General features: G+C 40.0%; 1 protein-coding gene and 1 long non-coding RNA gene across 6 annotated transcripts in view; both read left to right on the top strand.

The window, feature by feature from the left end:
* PRDM5 (PR/SET domain 5) overlaps window positions 1-11,435 on the top strand; it is a 55,798-nt gene extending 44,363 nt beyond the window's left edge. For both annotated transcript variants that reach the window (XM_027741853.2, XM_039383517.1), the window contains 2 exons: window positions 6,900-7,004; window positions 10,827-11,435. In XM_027741853.2, the coding sequence (XP_027597654.1) occupies window positions 6,900-7,004; window positions 10,827-10,991 (270 nt within the window). In that variant the 3' untranslated portion in view covers window positions 10,992-11,435. The remainder of the gene's footprint in view (window positions 1-6,899; window positions 7,005-10,826) is intronic.
* Window positions 11,436-13,254: 1,819 nt separating this feature from the next.
* The window catches only part of LOC113998783, a 41,615-nt gene continuing 31,158 nt past the window's right edge, over window positions 13,255-23,711 (top strand). For 3 of the 4 annotated variants that reach the window (XR_005564384.1, XR_005564382.1, XR_005564383.1), the window contains exons 1-3: window positions 13,255-13,527; window positions 14,204-14,302; window positions 15,213-15,335. This is a non-coding gene — a long non-coding RNA (uncharacterized LOC113998783). The remainder of the gene's footprint in view (window positions 13,528-14,203; window positions 14,303-15,212; window positions 15,336-23,711) is intronic. The other variant, XR_003544616.2, reaches the window with a different exon arrangement.

Genomic DNA, 23,711 nt, shown 5'->3' with positions numbered 1-23,711 from the left:
GTTTTTTTTTTCCTTAAGGAGAAATATAACAGCCTAGGAAAACGTAAATGAGGAACTCATTGAAGTTGCTGGTGAAATGAATTTACAGACCATAGCAGCTTGGAGGAAGCACATGCACACTCCAGCCTTCCCAGGGCAGTGCAGTTCAGCTCCTTCCGAAGGCTTTAGTCAGTGCCTGACATCACATTACAGAGCTTGAGCTTAAACATGTGCCAAAATTACCCTATGTGGCTGCAGCAGAATTGCTGATGTCTGGAAATCTGGTCACTGATAAGTGCCCAGGGTTATTGTCACGTCAGGTTGGTGTTTTAGTTCCTTCTGGAAGTGGTGGGTTCGTTACAGTTTGTTTCAGTGATGGAAAACAGCAAGAGTGGAAGCAACTTGCAAATGGCTTTTCATCACTTGATTTGCATATTCCATATTTCCACCTAACATATATATGTAACTTTTATAACTTGTTTAAAGATCTGACTTTGGTGGGTGGAAGGCTGCCTGTAATGCTCAAACTGCACATTTTGGAGGTAATTTGAAAACTACAGACATTTCAGTATATTTGTAGGTGCCTTTTTTTTTCATGCATAAGTGTCTACTATTTTAAAACACATACTTAATTAAGTTTTTAAAAAGCACCTAATGTTCAAAGATTATACTGCAAGGCATCAAAAATTAAGTGATAAGCATATTTTTGTAACTCTGCAACTAACTTTACTTGATGCTTGGCCAGTGTATATATTTACATATACACATACATATGTACATACATATATAGGGAACTTAACAGTGCTCCCTCTTTTCTTCTTTAACCCAGAAGAATACTAAAATAATACTAAATACAAAATAATACCAGAACAATATTGACAATCGTGACATGATTTCACTTGTTCTGTGTTTCCCAGGAAATATTTGGGCTTAAAGTTTGCAAAAGGGTCATGTGTTCTAGAAGCAGCATGCAATGCTGTTGTCAAAAAAAAAAAAAAGACTTTGGGTACTAAATACAGTCTTCTGTGCACATGACACCGTGTAATGAAATAATATGAAGCGTTGATTGAATTTTGATTTTTTTTTTCCTTATTGGATTTTATCTGTATTTCCCTATTGGTGAGATGTGAGTGAGTTCCCAAACATCTGTCTGAGGATGATGACTTTGCCAGGGCTGTGGTTTCCTTGCCTGTGGAATCTGTATTTGTACACATAGTGTAGAAGGTTTGAATCCCACTGCACCTATATTTTCACACTTTTTTATGGAATGGTGACTGATGATCGTCCCTTCCTCGTAAAGTGAAAATGTACTTTTTCTATATTGATACTGTTCTTTTTCCAGGAGCAAACGAACATGTATTGAATTTTCATCGGGGCTGATTAATAAACCCTCCTCCACTACATCTTTAGAAGCAGAAATGACCTTGGAAGTTTAAAAAAACCCAAGGAAACAAAAACTTTTCAGCTTATAGGTAGCAAGTAGGCAGAACTACTATGGAAAATGGGAAATTAATGATTTGGTAAAGTCCAACTAATTGCATATACTGGAGCTTTTTAAGAAACATACTTTTTTTTCTGTCAGGAATTTCAGTGAAGATGCAAGTTTTTGTTTTCATTATAAATTTTATTGCAAAAAAAGGGTATTTTTACCAATAACCCTAATACTGAATTAATTGAGACCTGTTCTAACAAAAACATTAGTTGCTTCTAATAAAAGTCACTTTTTTATTTAGATCTGCCAAAATTCTTTCACAGTTGTTTCAACAGGGAAGTTGAAATTGGAATTGGATTTATTGGAAATGGTTTTTTTAAAGGATTTTACTTCTCAACTGAGGAAATGTGTAGTTGTAATGGGATTTGTTTTTTTTAATTGAGTTCTAATCACTATAAGATTGAAATCCCTACCATTTCTGTAGAGTTGTAAATTCTCATCAACCTTTGCCTTCCTGTGCCAGTGTTACTTTAGGAATTCAGTGCAAGCCTGATGGTTTAAGAAGGTCTCTGTCTCTGCTGTAACTCCTCAAACCTTCCAATTACTGAGAGAGCCTCTTGTTCTTTCTTGCACATTTTTCACACCCAGATACAAAACTGGCCTCCATTAACTTGCACCATCTGTGATCTTAAGTGACTTTTCCTCTCGTCTCACCAGGGAACGTGTTGCTAGTGGTGATGACCTCACAGAAAGCACCAGTGGTGGCTTTTTCCTGATGTTAATCACCTTAGGTCTGGGGTTTTTTTAGGGCTGAAACGTAACTAAACATCAGCTCCATAAACCATCGGTGTTTCTGTGGCACTTTCCCGTCTTGCTGCGTTATCCCTCGATTCCCAGCCCTTCAGCTGAGATGGAAGCTGGTGCTTTATGCATCATGAGCCCCATGTTAGGCTGCCTTGTGTTTCCAAACCCCTTAGATGTTGCTTTTCAGGCTGGTGTAGCCCTTAAATCGTTCCTTCGGTTTGCCTTCAGGTGGTTTTTTTGGCAGGATGGAACCTGCTCTGGCCACCATCTTTTGATACATTTTGGGTACCAGTGGCCAAAGGGGTCCTGAGGGACATTAATCATTAGCAATAATTAAAGCAAAGTGTTACTGGGATTAGGAGAAACTTTAAAACACACAAAGCAAAGGGTTTATGTGAAATAAACAGCTGACTTCAACTTAGCATTGCTCCCTGATGGCAGTGTCCTGTGTTCTCAGTGCCTGAGGCACCCTTTAGGGAACGCTTTGGGAAGGAGTTTGTCGCTGTCCTCCCCATTTGTAAAGCAGATTTCCTGCATTTTCAGGTTGGCAAAGCTGTAGGAACTCCAGGTTTCTACTAGAGAAATTAGCTTTTAGTAGCTGCAGACATGACTAATTTATTTTACTGTTGTCTGTCTGGTCATGTTTGTTCATTCTAGGCCACATTTTTCCATTTTTGCTGATTTTTTTTTTTTTTTGGAACAATTTTATTAACCCTCTGTTCAAGTCATAATGCAAGTACATGTAGCAGCAAATGATGTTCATTAAGAGTACTACAGATATTTTCAAAGTCCACATAAAAAGCAGTTTGAAAGCAGGACAGTATTACTGTATCTACATCTCATGAGCAGGCATTAGAAGGCTTTCTGGGAGTAAAGGAAAGCTTTGTTTTAGAATAATGAGAAGAAAATATTATTTTAATTTTTTTGTTTGTGTGCGTGTCCTGTAACATCATCATTATTCATGTCTGGCAATGTATTCTCACATTCATGTCACAAGTGTAAATGTTTACAAATAATATAAGATCTGATAGACTTTTCCTTTTTTTCTGCTGAATTCAGTAGAATATAAAAATACTAGCTCTGGGATTTTCAGTGTCCTTTGCATGTCAATGAAAAGGGATTATTGAGTAACATTTTGGTAGTCAAGTTCACGTTCTGAGTGGTATAAATCTGAAATCACTGTAATAAATTAGCTTAACCAAAAAGTGAAGAATAAGGTTTCTTGAGCGTGACTTCAGCTCGGTTTTAAATTGCTCTTTGAAAGAGTTGCTAGAACTGTTTTTAACTCTCATTTATTTGAACCTTGAGCCAAGATTTATTTGGATATAATAGTGTTCAGATCATGTATGTCTCACCGCTGCTGTTGAGCTCATGTAACAGTTCTAAATTCAGATTGGAAAAGTAAGTTGGAGACACTCCTCCCAAAGTCATTCACGTTTTACCTGCCTGAGGCATTTTACCAGGTTTCCAGGAACAACCACATGCACTAGTGCTAGGCTGATACACATAATGTACTTCCATTTCTTAAGGGAGCTACGGTCAACTGCAGAGCAGTTCAGATATTCTGCATTTAAATGTTTCCATGTGCTGTGGTTGCAGGATCCTCTGGACACATGCTTTGTGGAGCCATTGAGGGTGATGCAAATGGCAAATCAAGGTGTGGTTTGTGATGCAACCACACACAGACAGATGAGTTTGTATTGCAGGCACCCTTTGATTTGTCAGAGTTGTTAAAAAGTTGATTTCCTCTCCGTTTTAACATAGTGAAGTGAAAATCATCAGAGATGGGAGCTTTTAAGTTGCATACCAGTCTTACTGCAAAGCACCTTCCAGAATACCATTTGGGCTCTGCTTGGCCTTTCCTCGTTTAGAGGCAGGAAGATTGTAAATCCTGACTTACCTACTTCTATTTATACCTGGCATGCTTAAAACTGTGATATTAAATCACTGCAGTATCAGCTCCATCCTGCCTCTCTCGCTCTCCCCGCTCCCATCCTCGTTTGTATCATCAATAAAAGAAAACACATGTAATCCTTTGGCTTTGTTGCCACCACAGTCATGGCCTGGCAGATGCTTTTTCAGCAGAGGGCAGATTTATAGTTCTAGCAGTTGCTGACTCCTCTGAAGTCAGACTTGGATGATCTTTGCAATGAGCTCCTGTTTTGTTGACAGTTAGCAGGTTTTTCCCTTTCCTTCATGTTTTAAATGTGTCCAGCTTCCTTCTAATCTCATCTCTGGTCCCTGTTGTCCTTCTGAGGTGGCATTAACTTTTTCAGACCTGTCGGTGTGGTTTTTATCTCTTTTGTGTTTTCTGTTCACGTTTAGAGCAGTGGTGGTTATGCCAAGCAAACATCATCTTTTCCATGTTACACGTGTTGCTTTCTCCAAGTATTGTGCAATGGGAATTTGATACCAAGGGGGGAGAAGGAGGAGAGAGAAAAGGAAAAGGCAGAGAATGTTTTGGTTTTGATCTGTGACAATGATGTCTTCTTTGAAACCAACAACAAAAAAAGACTTTTTCTCTGGAGATAAACACGGGGCCAAGTTTTGCTCTGAGCAGCGCTGCTGATATTACTGAGACAGGCACAGATGTGAGTGGAGGGCAGCTTTGCTTTGGGGAGAGGAGGCTGCTGGGAATCGCAGTCATGTCTGCTGAACTCACTGGAATATACAGATGTAAGGGATCTAAAATTAGATCAAAGCTCTGGATGTGCTTCGTGCACTGCATATGGGAGTTGGAATACGAGTGCCAAGGGGATGGTTGGATACACCCTTTTTTGCCACAGAGCATAATACAAATACCCAAACGTGGGGGAAGATATCCAGCCCAGGTTTGTGGCTTCAGCTTCCTGGAGTGTATAATGGCTCCTTCTCCAGAATGGAGTCCTGCAGTCCCTTTACCTCTGACGTGGACGAGCCACTCGTAATCCAGTCAACTCCTGAGGCACCTGAAGAAGCAGGAGATAGAAGGGAGCGAGTCCACCCGGTGCAGTTTGCAGGAGTCAGTGTTTCCAGAGGTGTTTAAGATGTACACGTTGTATACTCCGCTTTGCACTTTCTGTGCAACAACCTACCCAGAGAAAGGCTGGTTTTGGAGAACTCACAGAAATGTGGTTCCTGTTAACCACAATGCAGAACCAATTAAGGGGTTGTTGCACAAACCTGCTTTTCATATGACTTACTCATACAATTCCTTTGGAAATGCAGTCCTGCTCCATGAAGCCTTCAGTCAGTCTAGCAAAGGTCCCTGTGACATGAAGTTTTTGGTCTAGATGGTGGGGTTTTTTTAAGGGAATTTGTTATGTTTTCCTTTATACTGAGGAATCATGGAAATGACGCTGCCTCTTCTAGGAGAGCTCATGGGAGGGGACTTCAAAATGAAGAACCCCGTGTTCACCCCTGCTGGGGTCTCTGGACCTGCAAAGAGTGGCCCTAAAGAGAGACTGGGATATCCCCAGAACAGCCCTAATTCATAGTCCACTGTGCTGGGTGTGTGGCTCGTGCTGGTGAATCCTGGCAGGATTCAGCAATATACCGAGACCTGGTTGTTCCCAACATTCTGAGAATAGGGATTCAATAACCAGAGAACTTTTTCTCTTTGTTGCTTTAACACCTGAGCTGAGTTGTTCTGTCTCACTTAATCCTTGAGTCCCACATTATCTCCCGAAAGGACTTTGACTTCACCACCTGTTATTTCTTAATTCATAGATTTAACATTTTCATTGCCTATTGATTTTTCAGTCATTGCTTTCAATTTAATACAGTAAAAACTGTTTACTTTGCCTAAAATACCCTTCTTCAGAACTTCAGCAGTACAGAATTAGAGTCCACAGGAAAAAGTAGGATGAAAGAAGTATAGTTGATTCAAAACTAAAGGTGCCTCTAGAGCATTAAAATTGTAATGAGGCCATGTGCAGTGCCATAATGCGAACTTTTGTGTTTGATTTATTTTGGTGTTGGTTTCCATACGGTTCTTTGGTAACTTTTGTGGAATCAAGGTGGAATTCCACCTTATGTAAATTTCTGTATTCAGGAAGAACTTTAAAGGAAAAAATCTTTACCTAAGTGGTTTTCCTTACATATTTCTGATTCTTTGAGGTCAGTGAGGCTGCAACTTTTATAACATCATGTGCTACAGTAGCTGCTAACCAATAGTTCTAATAAAAATACAGATGGCTCGGTTGCTATCTGCACTTCTTTTGAGATTCTGCAATGAATATGTGATTAACCTTCTGTCACCACTTCTCAAAAGAAGTTTTTACTCTGCCACAAGCTTTCCTTGTACCTTCTCTTCCTCTCTTCACCTCTTTCCCTGCTTGGAAACCTGCTAACAAACGTGAAGTTTCGTGGATAATTTTAAGCATTTGTGGAGGATAAAGGAAAGTAGACTGGAATTTTACGTTTCTGTACCTTTCAGGTGACAAAAAGCAGACTCCCAAAATGGCTGTGTTTGAAGGACTGGAACAGATAATTGATTCCTAAGTGGGTGTTGAAGTGGAAACTGTCAGGCCCCAGCTTTCCCGGCTTTCACTTCATCATTTGAAAGTCGTTTTCTGTTGTTTTCACTGACTGTAATCCCTTAGAGAGAATATAAAACTTGCACCATCCAGCATGGAATTCCACCCCTTTAATGACTCGGGCTCTGTGTTGACTCACTTTCACTCCCTGTTGTCATTCCATGCAGGAAAAGCCGTACCAGTGCTCGGAGTGTAACAAGGCTTTCAGTCAGAAGCGGGGCCTGGACGAGCACATGAGGACCCACACCGGGGAGAAGCCGTTCCAGTGTGACGTGAGTCCAGCTGTCCCTTTGTGTCTTCCTGGCTCCAGTGCAGCAGAGGGACCTAATTCCGGGGAGACCACGGCCTTGCACCTCTTGGCTGTGGCATAAAGTTACACTTCATCTGGCCTTTGTTTAGCCAGACATTGAAAGGTCATTCAGGGAATTTTATGTACCCTCTCCGGTTGCCAAGAGCATTGCACACCCTCTTGTTTTATGGGTTTGGATCCCACAAGAGTTATTTTCACCATTATTAATGCAATTTGGATGTTGCAAGTTACAAATTCACACTGGTTGGGTTCCCATATAAATTTGTACAACAGGTTAATAGTTGGAGATTAGCTTATGTAGGAAAAGGGATCTAATTTATTACATGGAGTCTGAATGATTCTGATGGTGAATGACACAAATATTTCCAGTTTCTACTGAAACCTGGTCTGATATTTTCAACATCTGCTCGTTTTTCTGTCATTCAGTGGAGCAATCTGGGGTGCTGTGCACACTTGCAGTGCTGAAATGGAGCCTCTCATGTTACAGTCCATAGATCACTGTCAGGTACCTTTCCTTCACACACCCCATTTGTACACGACATCTCAGCTTTTGGGAGGTAGTGGGGAGGCTGAATGTGCAGAAAATGGTGGGAAATTATGTCTTGCAGAACTGTTAAATGCCAAAATGTAAGCTGTTGCTCAAGGATTTAGGAGAAGGCATCAGAACAGGGTATAGAATTAGTATAGGAACTTTGTGTTGTGATACTGGCTCTTAATGAATCTGTCACAGGGCTGCCAGGTTTCAGTTATGTCCTAGATGGCTCAGCCTGAGCAGTTGTAAATTTGCTCAGAAACTTCTGAAATAAGATGCAAAATTAGAATAACAGCTTGGCAGGAAGAGTTGCAAGGGTCTGTTAACTGTTCTGGTTTTTAGTGAATAATCTGATGTCATTTCATTGAGAGTAAAATATATTAATTTCATGGAAAAGTTCAGCTAAAATATTTTGCTGATGTCTACAAGTGAGGAGATTTGCTGTATTCTTTTGGGATAATTTCAGTCTGACTCTAGATAGTACCTGGAGGATTTCTCTAACTCCACATCATTGTCAATAACTTCTTCAGATTGCTATACTGTTTATCAACTGCTGGCCAGCTTGCAGTGTAAATGCAGTTTTTCCCACACTGTGGATCCAAGATTCACTGATCTTGGATTTTTCAGACTGACTTGTGTTTTTTTCAGACTGACTTGATACGGTGGTTCTATATTGTTCCTTTTTCCTTTCTTTAATTTAAAGTAGGAGCTGCATGAAAACATACTTTCCTGCTTCAACTTTTCCTTCCGTTTTCCTCGTTAATTAAATAGAATTTAATTTCTCAGATCACAGTATTTCTAGGAACAGTTGGAATCTGTGTCTAGTCCTAGTCCTTCTCTTGCACAGTGCATGTTACCAGATGTTTCAGTAGAAGTTACAGGAAAACCAGTAGTGGACAATTACAGAAAAATGTACCTATGGGAGACATTTATTGTGGGCTACCTGATACTGAATTTTCTTTTTACACTCAACTATTCTCACCTACAGTTTTTTTATCCTGCTCAAGAAAACTGTAGATGTTATTTTTCTTATAATGACTTGAGTGGTAATTTATGGCAACAGCCTCCCCAGACTCTTAACTGTGGAATACCACATCCCAATTTTTTTTAGGCTGTGTTTTTGCTTTAAAAAATTTGTTTCTAGAGTCAGAAATAAAAACAGTGTTTTCCTGTCTCACTCTCTCAGGGACATGGAACAGGCATTACCATCCAGGACTGAGTTACATGTGAGACTAATCCTTGTACCCTGTTTGATGAAGGTGCTACAGTGTATTTATGTGCCTATTGCTGTGTCCTACCAGTCAAGAGAATTCGGTGTGTCAAAGCTCTTGCGCCCCACAGATAATAGTGGGAATTGAATATTCTCATTTTAAGATGAAAGTTCTGATACACGTCACGTAGGAAAGTGAGAATAACTGAAATATGAAGGTACAAAATGCAGTTTTTCCTGATATATTACATTTCTGTCCTCTCAAGACCAGTCTGTTTTTTTACTGGAAGGCCAATTGAGCTTCAGTTGCCTCAGAGACAACAGATGATTTTCTGGGGGCAGCGAGGTCAAGTGCTGCCTGTCCTGGTTTCTGTCCAGTACAGTATTTCCCTGCACTCTGCCTCCAGTTGACCCTACACTTACTTTCAAATGTCAGTCTTTTCCATCCTCCCTCCTTGACCAAAACTTTGATCGTTTTGAAGAGACTGATTAGAGTTCAAGTGCACATTAGCAAGAGTGGTTGTAAATCTACAAAATACCAGTCTTGCTTAAAAAATTGATATATGGAGCAAGCTCTTAAAAAAATCCCCAAAACTTTTATGCGTAAGCACAGCGCAGGATGTGCCATGTCTTTAATAATCCTGTGCATTCCATGCTCTCTTCGAAGAAGGAAGGTAGCACAACATGCCAGAGCCTTGAAGGGACAGAAGGACACATAACAAAAGGGTGGCTGTTGCTTGGGTCTGAAAGAGGTGATTATACAGTGGGGGGAAAAAGTTGGACAGTTAAAGTTGCTGTGTAAAAGTCCTCGTTATTATGTCATGTCATAAAGCCAAAAATGTTCCATTGCAACAGCACATACAGTGCCCTTGTCTGGGGAAACATTTTGGGGACAAAAACTTGCCTCTGGCAATTGCCCTTTTTATGGTCATTGTATGGTTTTGCCTTAATTGGCATAAAATACATGTACTGGAGGTCAAAATTATCCACTCAGCTCTAGTGGTCTGTCTCGGTTTCCGAAGGAATCAGGAATCACTCAGCATTTTCATTAGTTTGACACCAATATGAGTTTAAAACTTTGTTTTTCTGAAGAGGGATTGTCCTGGGTTCCCTGAGAGGTTGTTTGTTTTTTTTTCCTGCATGAAAGAGATTTCTGTCTGGAATTAACCTGGAGTTTTAAGTTTGCAAGCCTATGGGTGTTCATTCTTGTTTAATTATATGAGTCTTGCCTGTTCCATTTGTCAAATCAGCAGCATACTTCCTTGTTTTTTTTTCCTTTTCCTCAGAAATTCATGCATGCAAATATATCCTTGCACGAAAGGTGAATATGACAATAACAGCATGGTTTTAGTTGAGTTGATGCCTTAACTTTTAATGCTAACTTTTCTTGGCTGAGCTTCTTCTTAACCTTTCATGTTTTTTATTTTAACTTCAGCACTGGGATTTTTATAAGAAGTGATGGCTTTAGCATGGCAGAGTCCCTCTTCCCTCTATCCATTTATTCAAATGGAGAATGAATGAACTGGACAGCTTGGAGTACAGTGGAGGAAGGGAAGCAGCACACCAGATAACAAACAAAAGAGATTCACCTTCATTTGCTAGATGTCTTCCATTTTCTTGGCCAGGCAGAGAGACGCTGGAACAGTGAGGTTTCCTTCATAATAATTATTAACCTTTTTTGCAATCTTCAGAGCCTCTTTATTCTCACTCCTCACTCCTTGTAACTGAGCGAGCTCAAATGTCCTTCTGGAGGTCAGGAAGGAAATATTTCATTTGAAGTCCGACTAGCAGAGGCCTGTGATGTTTTGTCGTAATTTTTCTCCATCCCAGATAGAAAAATAAGTTTAAAAAAAAAAAAACAACCCAGCAAACAAGAATAATAATCTTTAAGGTGCTCTCTGAAGGAGTTGTCCTTCCAAAGACCAGCTCATTTACTAAGCACTGCAGGTATGTGTGGCTGTGCCTCCAGTGATGTCACCTGAGGTGCATTTTATGTGCTCCAAGTTCTAACGCTTCGTTTGGCTTTGCCTTCCCTGCCCCAGGTCTGTGACCTGTCCTTCAGCCTGAAGAAGATGCTGATCCGCCACAAGCTGACCCACAACCCCAACCGGCCCATGGCAGAGTGCCAGCTGTGCCACAAGAAGTTCACAAGGAATGACTACCTCAAAGTGCACATGGAAAACGTCCATGGGGAGACCGACAGCTGATTACGGCCTCGGGAAGAGGAATGGATCCAAAGCGCTGCATTTGGACATGTGCAGACTCCAGGCTTTTCACCTGGCTTGGAGGAATAGTCAGGAGAAACAACTGGAATGTGATTTTCCCCCCCCCCCACTTTTTAAAAAATACGCTAGTAGAAAAAAAAACAACCAAAGAAAGACGTTCACCTGATTTATGACATAACTTGAAAAGAAAAAGTTGAAGATAAAAGAACTCGGGGAAAATTTTTTATCTTCATTTGCAAAAAGAAAAAAGGCAAAAAAAAAGCTTTAAGCAAACTTGTCTTTGTTAATTACATCCCTAGAAACGTAGATATTAATAGCATTACCTGGAAATCCTGGACACTTGCAACTGAACCCTTGGCTGTCTGCAATTGTATTTCTGTATCTAAGCTACAAGGCTCCATTAAAATTATTTAATGTGAAACCACACAGAATGTGTCATTCCAATTGATTGCTGATTACATCCAGGCTCGTTTTATCCATGTCATAATTCTGCATTTTGTTGTAACGTGATTTTGTCTCATTTTATTTACAGCTTTCTCATTGCTATATGAAAGTCATTAAACTTGAATTGACTCTCAAGGTGCCAAAATGTACAAGTACAGAAGCTGTGGAATTCTGTCAACATAAAGTGTGAGATAGAGGAGGATTTATTTCTTCTGGTTACATGAAACAAGAACTAAAGTGAAAGCTTTGAGCAATTCAGTTGGAGTGCTGTATTCATACTCCTCATTGTGGCTGGCAAGGCAAGTGGAAAGACATCTTACCAGAGTGGCTTGAGCTGCTACAGTTGCTGAGTTAACTTGTGCTTGATTTCCTGGTGAACAGCTGGTTCTTCCTGCTGAATCAGATGCCCTGGATTTCTTCATCCCACGTAGCCACCTTTTTCTTCCCCCCTTATTTATCTTCATGAGCATTGGGAAAAATACTGCTTTACTACTAAGTAAAAATCAAATTCTTGTTATCAGTGAGTTGTTTACTGCAGAAAACTCTTCAAAAGAGTTCCCACAGGCCCTCTCATACCAGCCTGATAATCAAGAAATCTTTATCTACAAGGACAGTAAAACTGTAACTTCAGAGGGTTACAGTGAAATTCCTGAGTTATCAGCAGTTAATATTAAGGCTCTGGCATTAGCAAACTGTTCATGCTCATTTTGGACCTGTCAGTGTTTTGTAAAATGTACTTGCAGTGGGACATTTTGCTTCTAGATTTCGTGGGAAAAGAATTCAGCTTCTTTCTGAACTGCAGCAGGGGCGTTTGTGTGAAATGAAGAGCATAGTTCTTTATCTCAGGGTAGATTCTACTCAAATCTTTTTATCACATGGGACATTTGCTACTCAAAAGAGCAAAAAAAGTGTTATACAGTAACAGTTGAATATTTTATTGCATTTAATTTGCCTGTTGAAATGCATATGCTTAATTGTTTTAAAATTGTATAGGATTACTGCAGATTTTGGGGGGAAAGTGGGATTGTAAGTAATTCTCTTGTTTTGAGAACCACCTGTGTGTAGAAGCATGCTAAGTCTTTATGGGACTTTTTGCTTCCTGAGAGGTACATGAAACCTGGAGACTTTGCCAGTTCCATACAAATAATTTGTTCCTGTAAATCCAGTGTATTGTTTGTGTGAAAGACAAATATAAGCATTATGAAGTGGAGTAGAGAATACTTCCTCTCCTTGTTTGTGGAGATTTTGTTAGAAATACACTGTTCTGATAAATTCTAAGTCCAGAAGACTTTAATTTATTGCTACAGTTATTATAAAAATTAATTTAAGTGTTGAGGTAGCAAAAGCAACCAGTACCAGATATTGAGATGTGAGGTGGTGTTTTAGCTTTATTTTTGTAATTATCTGCCAGGAGAATTAGGTTGGTGACTTTTTTGTCACATCTGGGTGACTTTTTTTTTGTTGTTGTTTGTCTTTATGACATCAGTGAAATCAAGATTTCAGTCCTGGAAAAACCAAGATTACAGTTCTTTATATTTTTCTGTCTGTGTATTTTTCCTTCTTCCATTTGGTTGATACAAACTAAGGCATGGAGGACAGCAGAAGGGGAAAAAAACCACTAAAAAAAGAAAAGGATTCAGAAGTGAAGGTTTCCTAAGCAGTTTTTGAGGGACAATGCTGTTAAAAAACAAAGAAGACTTTTTTTTTTTTTGGAAAGAAAAAGGATCATGTAATATATCTAAATATTTTGCGTGGGGGTTTTGCCAGAGATTTTTGCTTCAAAGTTATTACATGTTTAGGGTTAATAACTGCTTTTGAGAAAAATAACTAATTGCTGAAAGTCAACAGCTAAAGAGGAGAATGTACCTTTGTTTTAATCATTTCTGGATAAGTGACTGTATATATATATTAAGATTAATCATGCTGTGTGTAATCAACAGCAGCAGCTAAATAATTGAAGCTTTGATCTTGTTAGTGGCTTCAGCAGAAGAAAGGACAGACAGGATCCGTGTGGGAGTGCCAGAGCTCCCTGGGACACCAGGAGGAGGTGCAGGAGGCTGCAGCCCCACTCCAGGTGAGTGTCTCTTCCATCGTGTCCTCCAGGAACTTTCCCTTTGGGCTAAAGCAGCTCCTGCAGAGCCAGCACCTGGCTCAGCACCGGCAGCTGTTGCCATGGCAAGAACTACCCTGTTCTTTCCATGAGGGCCTGGAGTTTCTCGCAGGCAGAGGTAATATGTTTCAGATTACTGAATTCATGGGCTGTGTAATTGATTTTACATGCAATGCCGACTTCCCATTATGCAATATATTTCTATTTGATCATAACCTTCTTTAAAGAAAAAAAAAGGCACAAACCAAAGAAACAAAAAAAAAATACAAACCATCAAACCCTTCTTCTTTGAGTGAAAATTTCCACTGGCAGCCTCCCATTTGGTATTGCTTTTGGGAAAAATAGGGGATGTTCCCTTCACCTGATTTTGAGAAATGATAAACTGAAACCTGTTGGTTTAAAGGTAATTGTTAATTTTTTTAGTGTTGTAGGTTGGGTTGTTAATCATCACTTATTAAAATACCGACTTTTCCATAGTAAGTTGTACCTTACTTAATAACATGAAAAGCTAGAGAGAGAGGTGTTCCTGAGGTAAAGTGTAGTCACTGCCATTTTAGAAGGCTGTGATTCTTTTCCATACTTTGTATAATTTTCTGCAGATCATAACATTCCTATTGTTCTCTTTATTTTTCCATTACAGTTGGCCCCTCTTGGAGAGAACTCGATCTCTGGTGTTGGGAACAGCAGCAGTCTCACTAGCTCCTTTTGCTTTTCATTCTGATCAGATGTATGCCAAAAGGTGATACAATTTATTATTGTGATAAATATCCTTTCATTTGCTAACATTACCATTCTGATTTGTCTGTATGACTCTGAAGGACTTGATGCATCCTTTATTTTAAACTATCAAGCCCTAATTAGAAATCAGATCAAGGAGGAAATGGCGTAAGTTAACGTATTCCAGGCATTTTATGTCGTTTTAAACTGCACCCTTTACTGCTCTGCTTATGTGTAAGTACCAGTGCTGTTATTCTTCAAAGATCTCTGAATATATTTTAATATTTTAGTTTAAAAGATAGAGCATAACAGTACCTCCAAAGTATCACTTTGAGTGGAGGAGCTCAGTGTGCTGCTGTCAGTGTGTGAACAGGGTACAGGAAAATGTTTTCAGTTCAATCACATGCTCATGGCACTGAAGTGTTGGGGTTCTCTTCCCAGTAAGAGTTGAAATGTGCTTATTTAGTTTTTTAGGCAAGTGTGAGCTCAGAATATAGCAGCACTTACAGCTGTAAAGCTGTGTTCTTGAACACACTTGAATTCTGACAGCTGACTTTTGTCTCTTGTACGATCTGTGGCACATCAAGAAGATGGAGTAATTGAAGGATGTGCAGCAACAGCTGAAAAGTTCCCACTGATAAACAGTTTCCTTGACCTGGGAAATTATTCATTGAATGTTTCAATCTGGGACTGCCAGTCTTAATTTTATTTAATTTAGTTATTGTCTATTTTACGAGTGTCTTTTATCCCCTGTCCCCTTTCCTTTGTAATCTGTTGCTGAACCTGCAGTATGCTGTGAGCAAAGGCAGAGTGAACTGGCAAGCTCGGTGTTTGCAAAGTGTTTGCTGCTCCCTGTCCCCGAGCCCTCTTTGTTGTGCTCAGGTCCATGCCTGTGGCTTTGCTGACATCAGCTCCCTCTCATGTTACACCAGGAGTGGCATCAGAGGCTGTGCATGGCACACGAGCTGTCACCACCCTCCAGTGACAAGGAAGCGAGGGGGAACACCCATCCATGTCACTTGGTGGTCCAGTTGTCTCCATGGGCTCCAGCTGAGGTAGGCAAGACAATATCCATGGATCTCCATCACTGTGTGTCCTGGGCCTGAGCACCTCAGAACAAACTAGATAGTGAGGTGGAGAAACAACAACAAAGCCACTTAGTGTCTGCCTTGGTGGTAGAAATATATGCAGGAATGTTTTCATGCCCTCCTTGAAATTGGAATTATTATTCAATTTAGGAAAGAGAAAAGTAGTAAGAGTTGCCCCCTGGGTTTTTGAAAGGGTGTGGTCTCACAAGCCTTTCACCAACAGGACCGTGTGCACATGCATCAACTGTTATATAGGTCAGATACATAAAAGGCAGTCTGGAATGGAAAGGTGACACCACACTTCTGTAGAGCTCTGAAGCCCAATTCTGTGCCTGGTCCTGGAAATTAGCAGAGTTTAACTAAAGACTGGAATTTAATTCCATTATTTAGGTTTTCCTAACAGGATGTCTTGGTAAACAGGGACTCCCTTCTGTACAAATACAATCAGAAAATGTTCCAGTTTTAATTTGGTATTTCTTTTGTTAAAAACAAACTTAAGAACAACAGTGAGACAAAACCATGACCTTTTATTAATAAGTTACTTTGCTTCTATGTAAGATAAATTTCCCATAAGCACCTTGATCTCAAACAAACACATGATCAGCTGCGGAGTTTCAGCTGTTGAGCAATGCAGTTAAACAGCTGTACTTCAAATATCATTGATTGTGTGTTCATAACCTTCAGCTCTAAAATCCCTGAAGTAAAGGAAGTGTCTCTTGGCATGTTTGTACAGCATCAGGTACATCTAGCAAGTAGTAAACTGGGAGTAGCTGGTTCACAGTTTTCTTATTCCATTTGTTGCATGTGAAGCACGTGTTCTTTGCTGAACAGTAATCGAAGAGAGGCTGTTTTCGGTTCTGTTTTTTCTTTGAGAAGGACATTCAGCAAAAAGGAACCATTAATAAAAGTTGTTTGGGGATTTTGTGGTTTTGGAGTTTTTTTGGTTATCCTTCTACAAGGAAAAGACTGTAAGCCCTTAAATCCACAGGTTCACTTCCAGTTTAACAGCTGTTCAAACAAAACTAGGAGGAAGAGCTACAACAGGTGAGGTTGCTGCTGGATCAGAGACCTCCACTGCAGCATCAGCCAGGTTAACTCTTTGGTACTAATACTGGGATCATTTTCTGTGTCATGCCTGAGACTTTAAAATATTCTTTAACAACCTTTACCTGCCAAATTCAAGGTAGATCATAATTCACTTTGCGAGAGACAAGAAGCACCAAAGTTGTTTCATGAAATGATATCTTGTTCTAAATATTTTAAAACATTCAAACCCTTTTGTCTGGTGTAGTCTGACTTTTTTAACATAGGTCGATTCTACTGTGATAAAACTGAGAAGGATTGGTCTCTTTAGTGTCTTCTATATCTGTATGCAATTTTTTCAGTTTCATAGGAGGTACACTGGAGATTGAATCTGCTGAGATGAAATCATATAAGCCCTTTGGGCATGGAAGAAAAAATTTGTCATTACAGATCTCAATTTGTTTTCTTCCTTTATCACTTAGAACTATTAAAATTATTAAAAACTTTGAATAATAAAACTAAGGCTGAAAATAGCTTTTTAATCAGATTCAATCTAGAAGATGCAAGAGGAGGATGAATTATTAAATTAATATACACTAATCTTAACAAAAAGACAAGATGCACACTGTTTTGTGTTTGCTTATTGGAACTTGCTGTTTCTAACCAGGGCCACTTACTGTCTTTCCTTCTGGTATTAAGCTCAGAATTTAGTTTCTAACTAAATCTTGCCAGATGACAGCTTATGGAGAGGACATTTTCTACTGTTTTGCTTTTACAGAAAGAAAAGTTTGTTGTATTACTCAGTTATTCTGGGCAGAGGGTGCCAAGGCCTGAGCCTTCATATCCTTCCTTGTGATTAGAGCAGCCTTGAGCCATGTAAGGACACCTTCTGTGAAATCTCTTCCTACGCTTTTGTTTTCTCTACTCACTCTGTGTGTCTGAGAGCAAGTCCTGCACTTTTGAGTGACTTGGGCTGAAAGTCTTTCTCATATGAGTGCGATGGAAAGTTCCCTCTGCAGTGAGGGTGCTTGTTGGTAAAACAGGCAGGTGAGGTTATCCCTTTCTAAACTAACTCCTCAGCCATATCCAAAATACCTTGTGGGATGACAGGACTAGGCTTAGCTCTTAATATACAACAAGACAATGAGACCAGTGAGTCCTCTGTTGGAGCTATGAATGAGACCTGCAAACCAAAGCTGCTGTAAGTTCTCCTGCCCAGTCCTTTACAGTGCAGCAGGGATGGCTGGAAGCAGTGATTCTTCTCCTTGCTTTGATACTTTTCATCAGCTTAGCAGTCATAGTAGGAGAAATAAGCTTTGAATGTGGCTTAGCATTCACATGACCATTGGTGTGGAAAAAAATTATGAAATCAGTTATTTTGATTTTTTGTTGTTGTTCTCCTGGTTCTAAAAATCAGTCTGTAGAAATTAGGCCTTCTGTGCCACCACAAAACTGAACATCACTCAGTCAATCACTGGAGAAGTGGCAAAGGGGCTACCTCTTGGTTAAGAGTTAGTTGTTCTCAGTCAAAAACTGTCATAAACTACTGTCATCCTACTTTGATTTCAGTCCAGTAACTACCAGTTCACTACGGATGATGAAAAAGGTTCTATTTTCTGAGTCATATTAGCATAAGAACTTTATTATGTATAGTAGTATATCTTTATCTTTTAGGATTAGCTCATGATTGGATTCCTTTTAAAAGACTGACAAGAGAAGATGGTATTTAACCATTCAGTCACGTACCATTCAGCAATATTAAAATGCCCTCAGTAAGCAGAAATACAACCAGTTTCCAGTTAAATGTTCCAAGGCAAGATTTTTCCAGAAATAGAAAATTAATAGTCAGATGGTGGAGCCTTTATTGGTGATTGTAAATTGTTACTCCTGAGCGTTGTACTGATCATTGTGTCAAGCTATTAGTCAGGCGAATACATTTATTAAACCTAAAAAGCTTAACATGTGTGTGTTTCCCAGCAGACTTCTTCATAATTGCTGGTGACTTCCCCTGTGAATATAAAAGCCCAGTCAGTAGCCAATCCTGTAATTACAATTTTCCTGTGATTAACTGTGCTGCTTCCTAAATTAGAGTCTGGCAGATTCTGCTCAGGATATGGGCGACTGTCATGTCCACAAGGATGTTGTCCATTTTAGCCACAGTTCATCTCTCTGTCAATAAAGGATAAATACTTAAATGTTTTACTTCAAAAGGTATTTGCAGAAAGATAAAAACAACTTATGAAGGCTTTACTCTTAAAGAATCTGGGGCTACATATTTGCTGTGCCCTCAAAATGGCTGTGGCATTTGGCTTTGCTTTTTCTGAAAGCACATCCTGGCTGGATAAACTGCTTTTGCCATCTCTTTTTCCACTTGGTGTTCCTCACGCCATAATTTGAGAAGGCCCAGACATAAAGAACAATATTTTCTAGAAACTAAGCAAAATAGGTCAGAGATGAACCCTTGGGTCTGTGTTTCATTTCAGCCTTACCTTGGGTGAATCCACAGCTGCTGTAGATTTTGGCAGTACAACTTCTGAGAAAACGTAAAATGTTTTCTTGTTCTCAATCTTGTACTTCCTTAATTTTTGCTTTGGGAAGTTGATTTATACTCATGTTAGGAGAAATTACTATAGTAAATACGAGTATGTGGTTGTAGAGTTCACCATTTACAGCAAGCACAAGCAATATTTAAATTTAGAAGCTGACATACGTATGCATGCACGTGCACAGATCAGAATGTGAACACAGTAAGAAAGACATGTCTTGTATTATTAATTAAGCCTTTCATAATGACTGAACAAGACAAATCAGCTCCACCTTTATATTGGAAAGGATGAAAACCTGCTCTGGTCAAATTCTTCTTAAAGAAACAAACCAAGAGAACCAAACCACACATATTTCGTGTCTTGGGCTTCTTTTCATCCACTGTCTATGTGTGTCTTCTTTACATTCATCAGTTTACCTGAGTGCCTGCCCTCTTGTGGATTTTAAGTGTATTAAGTGCTGTAGATTTTATTACCAAGGTTTTAAGACTGTGGGTCTTTGTGATGATCTTATAACTAATTTACATTATCTAGAACAAAAAGGGGCATATGTATTATAGGACTCCTGTGCATTTCTTCTGAATGCATTATTTGACTAAAAGAATTGTTCTACCTCCACCCTGTGGTTTGGGAAGTTCTTTTGTTCTGTTTCTAAGCTGGATTTGTCAAGCTTAGCTGCCAAATCTATTCCATGTTGCTCTAATTCCCCTACTGTCACACAACTGCTCTTCAAATTTGACTGTCTCAGGAAACCCTGAATCAAAAGGTAATGACAAGGTGTATGAAATACCACTGATTTATTCAAAGCTTTGGGAACTTTTTCTAAGGTCGTAAGGTGAACAGATCAGAGCCTTCTACAGCATAACACTCTGCCAATGCCACCTGTAATTTCTATCTAAAACATTGCTGCGTGTGCAGAAGCAGTAAATTGCTTCAAAGCTGGAGGCCAGGGATCAGTCCTGTGCTGAATGCATCCAGGAGGATTAGTGTGTGTAAGCCTGCAAGGTAGAATATAGTAAATAACATAAAAATGGAAATCCAGCCCACACTTTGTTGTGTTTTTAGGCCAATACAGTTTTGAATTTTGCTACAGAACTAAGAGAAAGATGTGTGTGATGTTCCCAGTGTGCAGCTGGGAACAGAAAAACAGCTAATGTAGAATGACCTACTTCAGAGAGCCTCTTGGATTAGATCTTGTGAAACACAAACAGCCAAAGGACAAGGAAGGAGAAGTGTATGGCATGGGACCAAAGTTGGGAATTAAAAAATTAATGGGAAAAGTGGATTCTTGAGCAGAACTTTGAAGGAGGTTGCTGGTTTGCTCTCACTGTCCAAGGTGCTGATGGCACCTGAGAGATGCAGATGGGCTCTGCATCACAACGGTGGGGACCTGCCTTCTGGGACCAGTAAATCTGTGGGGAAGGTGGAGGCAGAAAGTTGTTCTTATGAGTAGTGAGACAACAGATAGAAACAGAGTGATAAAGTTGTGGAAGTAAGTTTATGCCATTTCTTTGACAGAGATCACATAGCCCACAACTCCTGGACCCAGGAAGGTGCTGCTGTCATGCTGTGACATGTATGGAAATGGAAGGAAAACGTTGCTAGTTGTGTTTGATAATGTTTGTATTTGACAGTACAGACCATTTACATTCCTTGCTGTCCTTCTGTCCTGTGCTTTTAATTTAAGGCCGTTTTTGATATCCTTCTTGCTAAGTAACAATTTACTTTGGAAATGTCTTGGGAGTTTTTGTGAAGTGCTACTTATTCTGAATTAGTGATAAAAACTTCTCCACATATTTTAATGCTGACAACAAATTCCCTTATTCTGCCAACATAACATTCTTATTTTGCTGAAAAAAACCATAGTCTCTTGCTCGTTTTTGCGTCTCGGCTTTCAGCTCTACTAAATCTTTCAGTCACTTCTCTTTACATCTTTATTTTCAGCACATATAGGTAATCTGCAGGGTTTTAAGTTGTTTTAGCTTGGGTCCATTGTGGGACATTAATATAGCCTTGACAAGGTCCATGGTGTGGAACGTTGTGGTCCACACCACCAGTAAAGCAGCTGGGGGAGCGGAGCCGTGCCTGACGTAAGGCACACAAAAACGCGGAGCCCGCCAATTAATCACGGCACGCTGCCGACAAACGAGTGACAGTAATTGATGCAGCCCTTTGAGAGACAATCTGGAACCACTGCAACCTGGGAAAGCTCATTCATTTCTGTTCCTTTGCTGAGTTAAGGGGGAATAACAGCCCTCACTTAATTGCTGCCCGGCGTTGCTTTATACGGTGACAGTGTCAGTGACAAGCCAGGAAGTCAGAGTCCAGTTAGAGCACTGTCTGGCTAAGTCTGCTCTCCATTCTGTGCAACTATTGATGTTTTCTTTTCACTGTATTGGCTGCCAAAGGGCTGATGCACATGCATTTGAATGCCTAAACTTGTTCTGTTAGGTTTGCAGCTTGACAGTCTGTAATTATCAAAATGTTTTCATTATTTATATTATACTCTTAGGCTTGAGTGTCAGGATTTCTAAGATGCCCCATAGAGTCCAACAATAAAATGTGTGCAATCTGACTAGATCTGATTTGCACTCCATGCTTTGTTTTAGGTGACTTTGTCTGGCTCAGGGTAAAGCCAGAAGGTCTTATGGCTGTAAGAAAATGTCTGTCTGTTTTAACGGGCATTGTGCCAGAGACCAAGGCAACATATATTCCAACTGTCTGTGCTAAGGTCCTGCTTGCTGAGTATTCCTTTTCTTGACAGCAGGGAGGGAAATCAAGGCTCAGCCCAGAATCCCAGAACAAAGAGAGATTTCTGTTGAATTTTCTCTCCAGTAGGCAGTGGCTGCTTCCATCACATTGAGCAAACTTTTCTTCCAGAACAACAATAGCCTGCCTTGGTTATTACTGGAGTGAGGCCAAAATATTTCACTTTAGTGCAATAATATTGTTACAGCAAAAGAGCTGCTGAATGGAACCTGCTTGGACTGTCATATTTGTAGATTAGGGCCACCTCCTACCCAGTTTTGCTTTAGGTCTGTTGTTATTATCAGGCTGGCTAAGATAGTATTCACATCCCTGTTACTCCTGAATATGTTCTCTGACAGTTTCCTTTCCTTGCTTTCTCACCTCTTTGCTGCTGCAGCAGAACTGGTGTCATCCCCAGATGAGAAAAGGAGGAGGTACCAGGCAGGGGTGACATAAATAGCTGTGTGGGAAGATGGGGGAGTAGGAGGAGTGTTGAGGGCTTCCAGCTCATTGCTCTGGATGTTCCATTATGGAGAAGGACAGCTTATCAGGCACTAACACTGGATAAAGGAACTGGCATGAGGGCAGACCTCCGTGGACTGTAGGAAAGAGGATTTTCTGCAGTTGTCTTGTAAAATTCTGCTGGCATTTTCAAAAGAAGGAAGAATTGCTCGCACTTTATGGACCTGGGAACTGGAGCACAAGGCAGTTCATTGCCCTACTTGCTGATAATCCAAACATTTGCATCTTTCATTGACTGGAACAAGACCTGCAGAAATTCAGGACCTCTGTGAACCAAGCTGATTTCTCAACCTCTGTAGTGATTCAGTGACAGAACAGTGGATGTCTAAGTGTAGATGCGAGGAGGGGAAAAGAGAAAAGCTGCTACTGGATCTTGTATTTCCTTACACTAGAATCCCTTGCAGTGGCTCTGGCAATTTAGATCTTCCTAGCTAAGAACTGCACTTCCTCTGTGGCCACAAATGACAGATTTATTTTTTTTTTTATGCTTCATTTGACCATATTTGCTTTTTGAACACAAATTTGCCTCATTGGAGCCTGAAGTGTTTCCTCACGCCATTCCTGTTGCTCTGATATTGCAGTGCAGTTGCTGGAATAACCAGTGAGAATGTGCTGGCAACAGGCTATTAATGTTGTTCTTCTCTAGCAGAAATGGTCAAAAAGTGGGGCTTTGCAGGGTAGGGTATGTAAACTTAGGAGAGAATATCTCAGTCTAGGAATAGAGCAGATGAGATGCACAAGGAACTCATTTCATCTAAGTTGAGGTGGTTTTCATATGAAATACAGGGAACTTTAGCTGTTGCAAAAGTCCTGGCACTCATCAGGAGCGTTTCCTTGGAAGATTTTACCGTTGTGTTCTCAAATCCACTGCACCTTTTCTCGTATTTTAGTAGAGTTCTTGGAATAGATTAGGTATGATCCCAAGTCTGTTTCCCTCTTAGTCTTTTTTTTCCCCTCTTTGCCTTTTCCCTTTAGGTTACTGTTGCTGTTGCACATGTCAACTTCTCAACCCTTCCTTTCCTGGCCGTCTTTCTCTGTGTTTAGATCTTTCTCCAAGAAATCTGGAAAGATGCATTCATCTATTTTCCTTCCAAGCACAAGAACAAAAGTGCAAAATGAGTGGTGTGTTCCCTGCTGATTTCACAACTTGAACCAATATTTTTCCCAGTGTTTTTGCAGGCTTTCTCCAGAGGCACCTGCCAGATCTTGATCCCTGCTCAAACTCCCAGTGCTGTGGCTATGCACTGCTGTGGATTACTAGGATAAGATGTGACCTAGGAAAATGTGACTGCCAGTGGTAAAAGCAGGAATGTTTTCCTGTACAGGAAAGTTAACACTTTCTTTGCATCAGTGTTTTTTCTAACGTGAGCAATTATGCAGAGCTCAAGATACCAGAACCTAGTTTTGTAGGGATCTTTGACACGCCTTGTAATGTATTTTTGACTTTGATGCAATGTAGTTGTCACTATTACCTGCAGTAAAATATGCCTATTTTGCTGCACTGCTC

Source organism: Pipra filicauda, unplaced genomic scaffold (genome assembly GCF_003945595.2).
Source record: "Pipra filicauda isolate LSUMZ 115617 unplaced genomic scaffold, ASM394559v2 scaffold312_size1046226_pilon, whole genome shotgun sequence".
In the NCBI taxonomy this organism is placed as follows: Eukaryota; Metazoa; Chordata; class Aves; order Passeriformes; family Pipridae; genus Pipra; species Pipra filicauda.
This window is presented reverse-complemented; position numbering and strand designations above follow the sequence as displayed.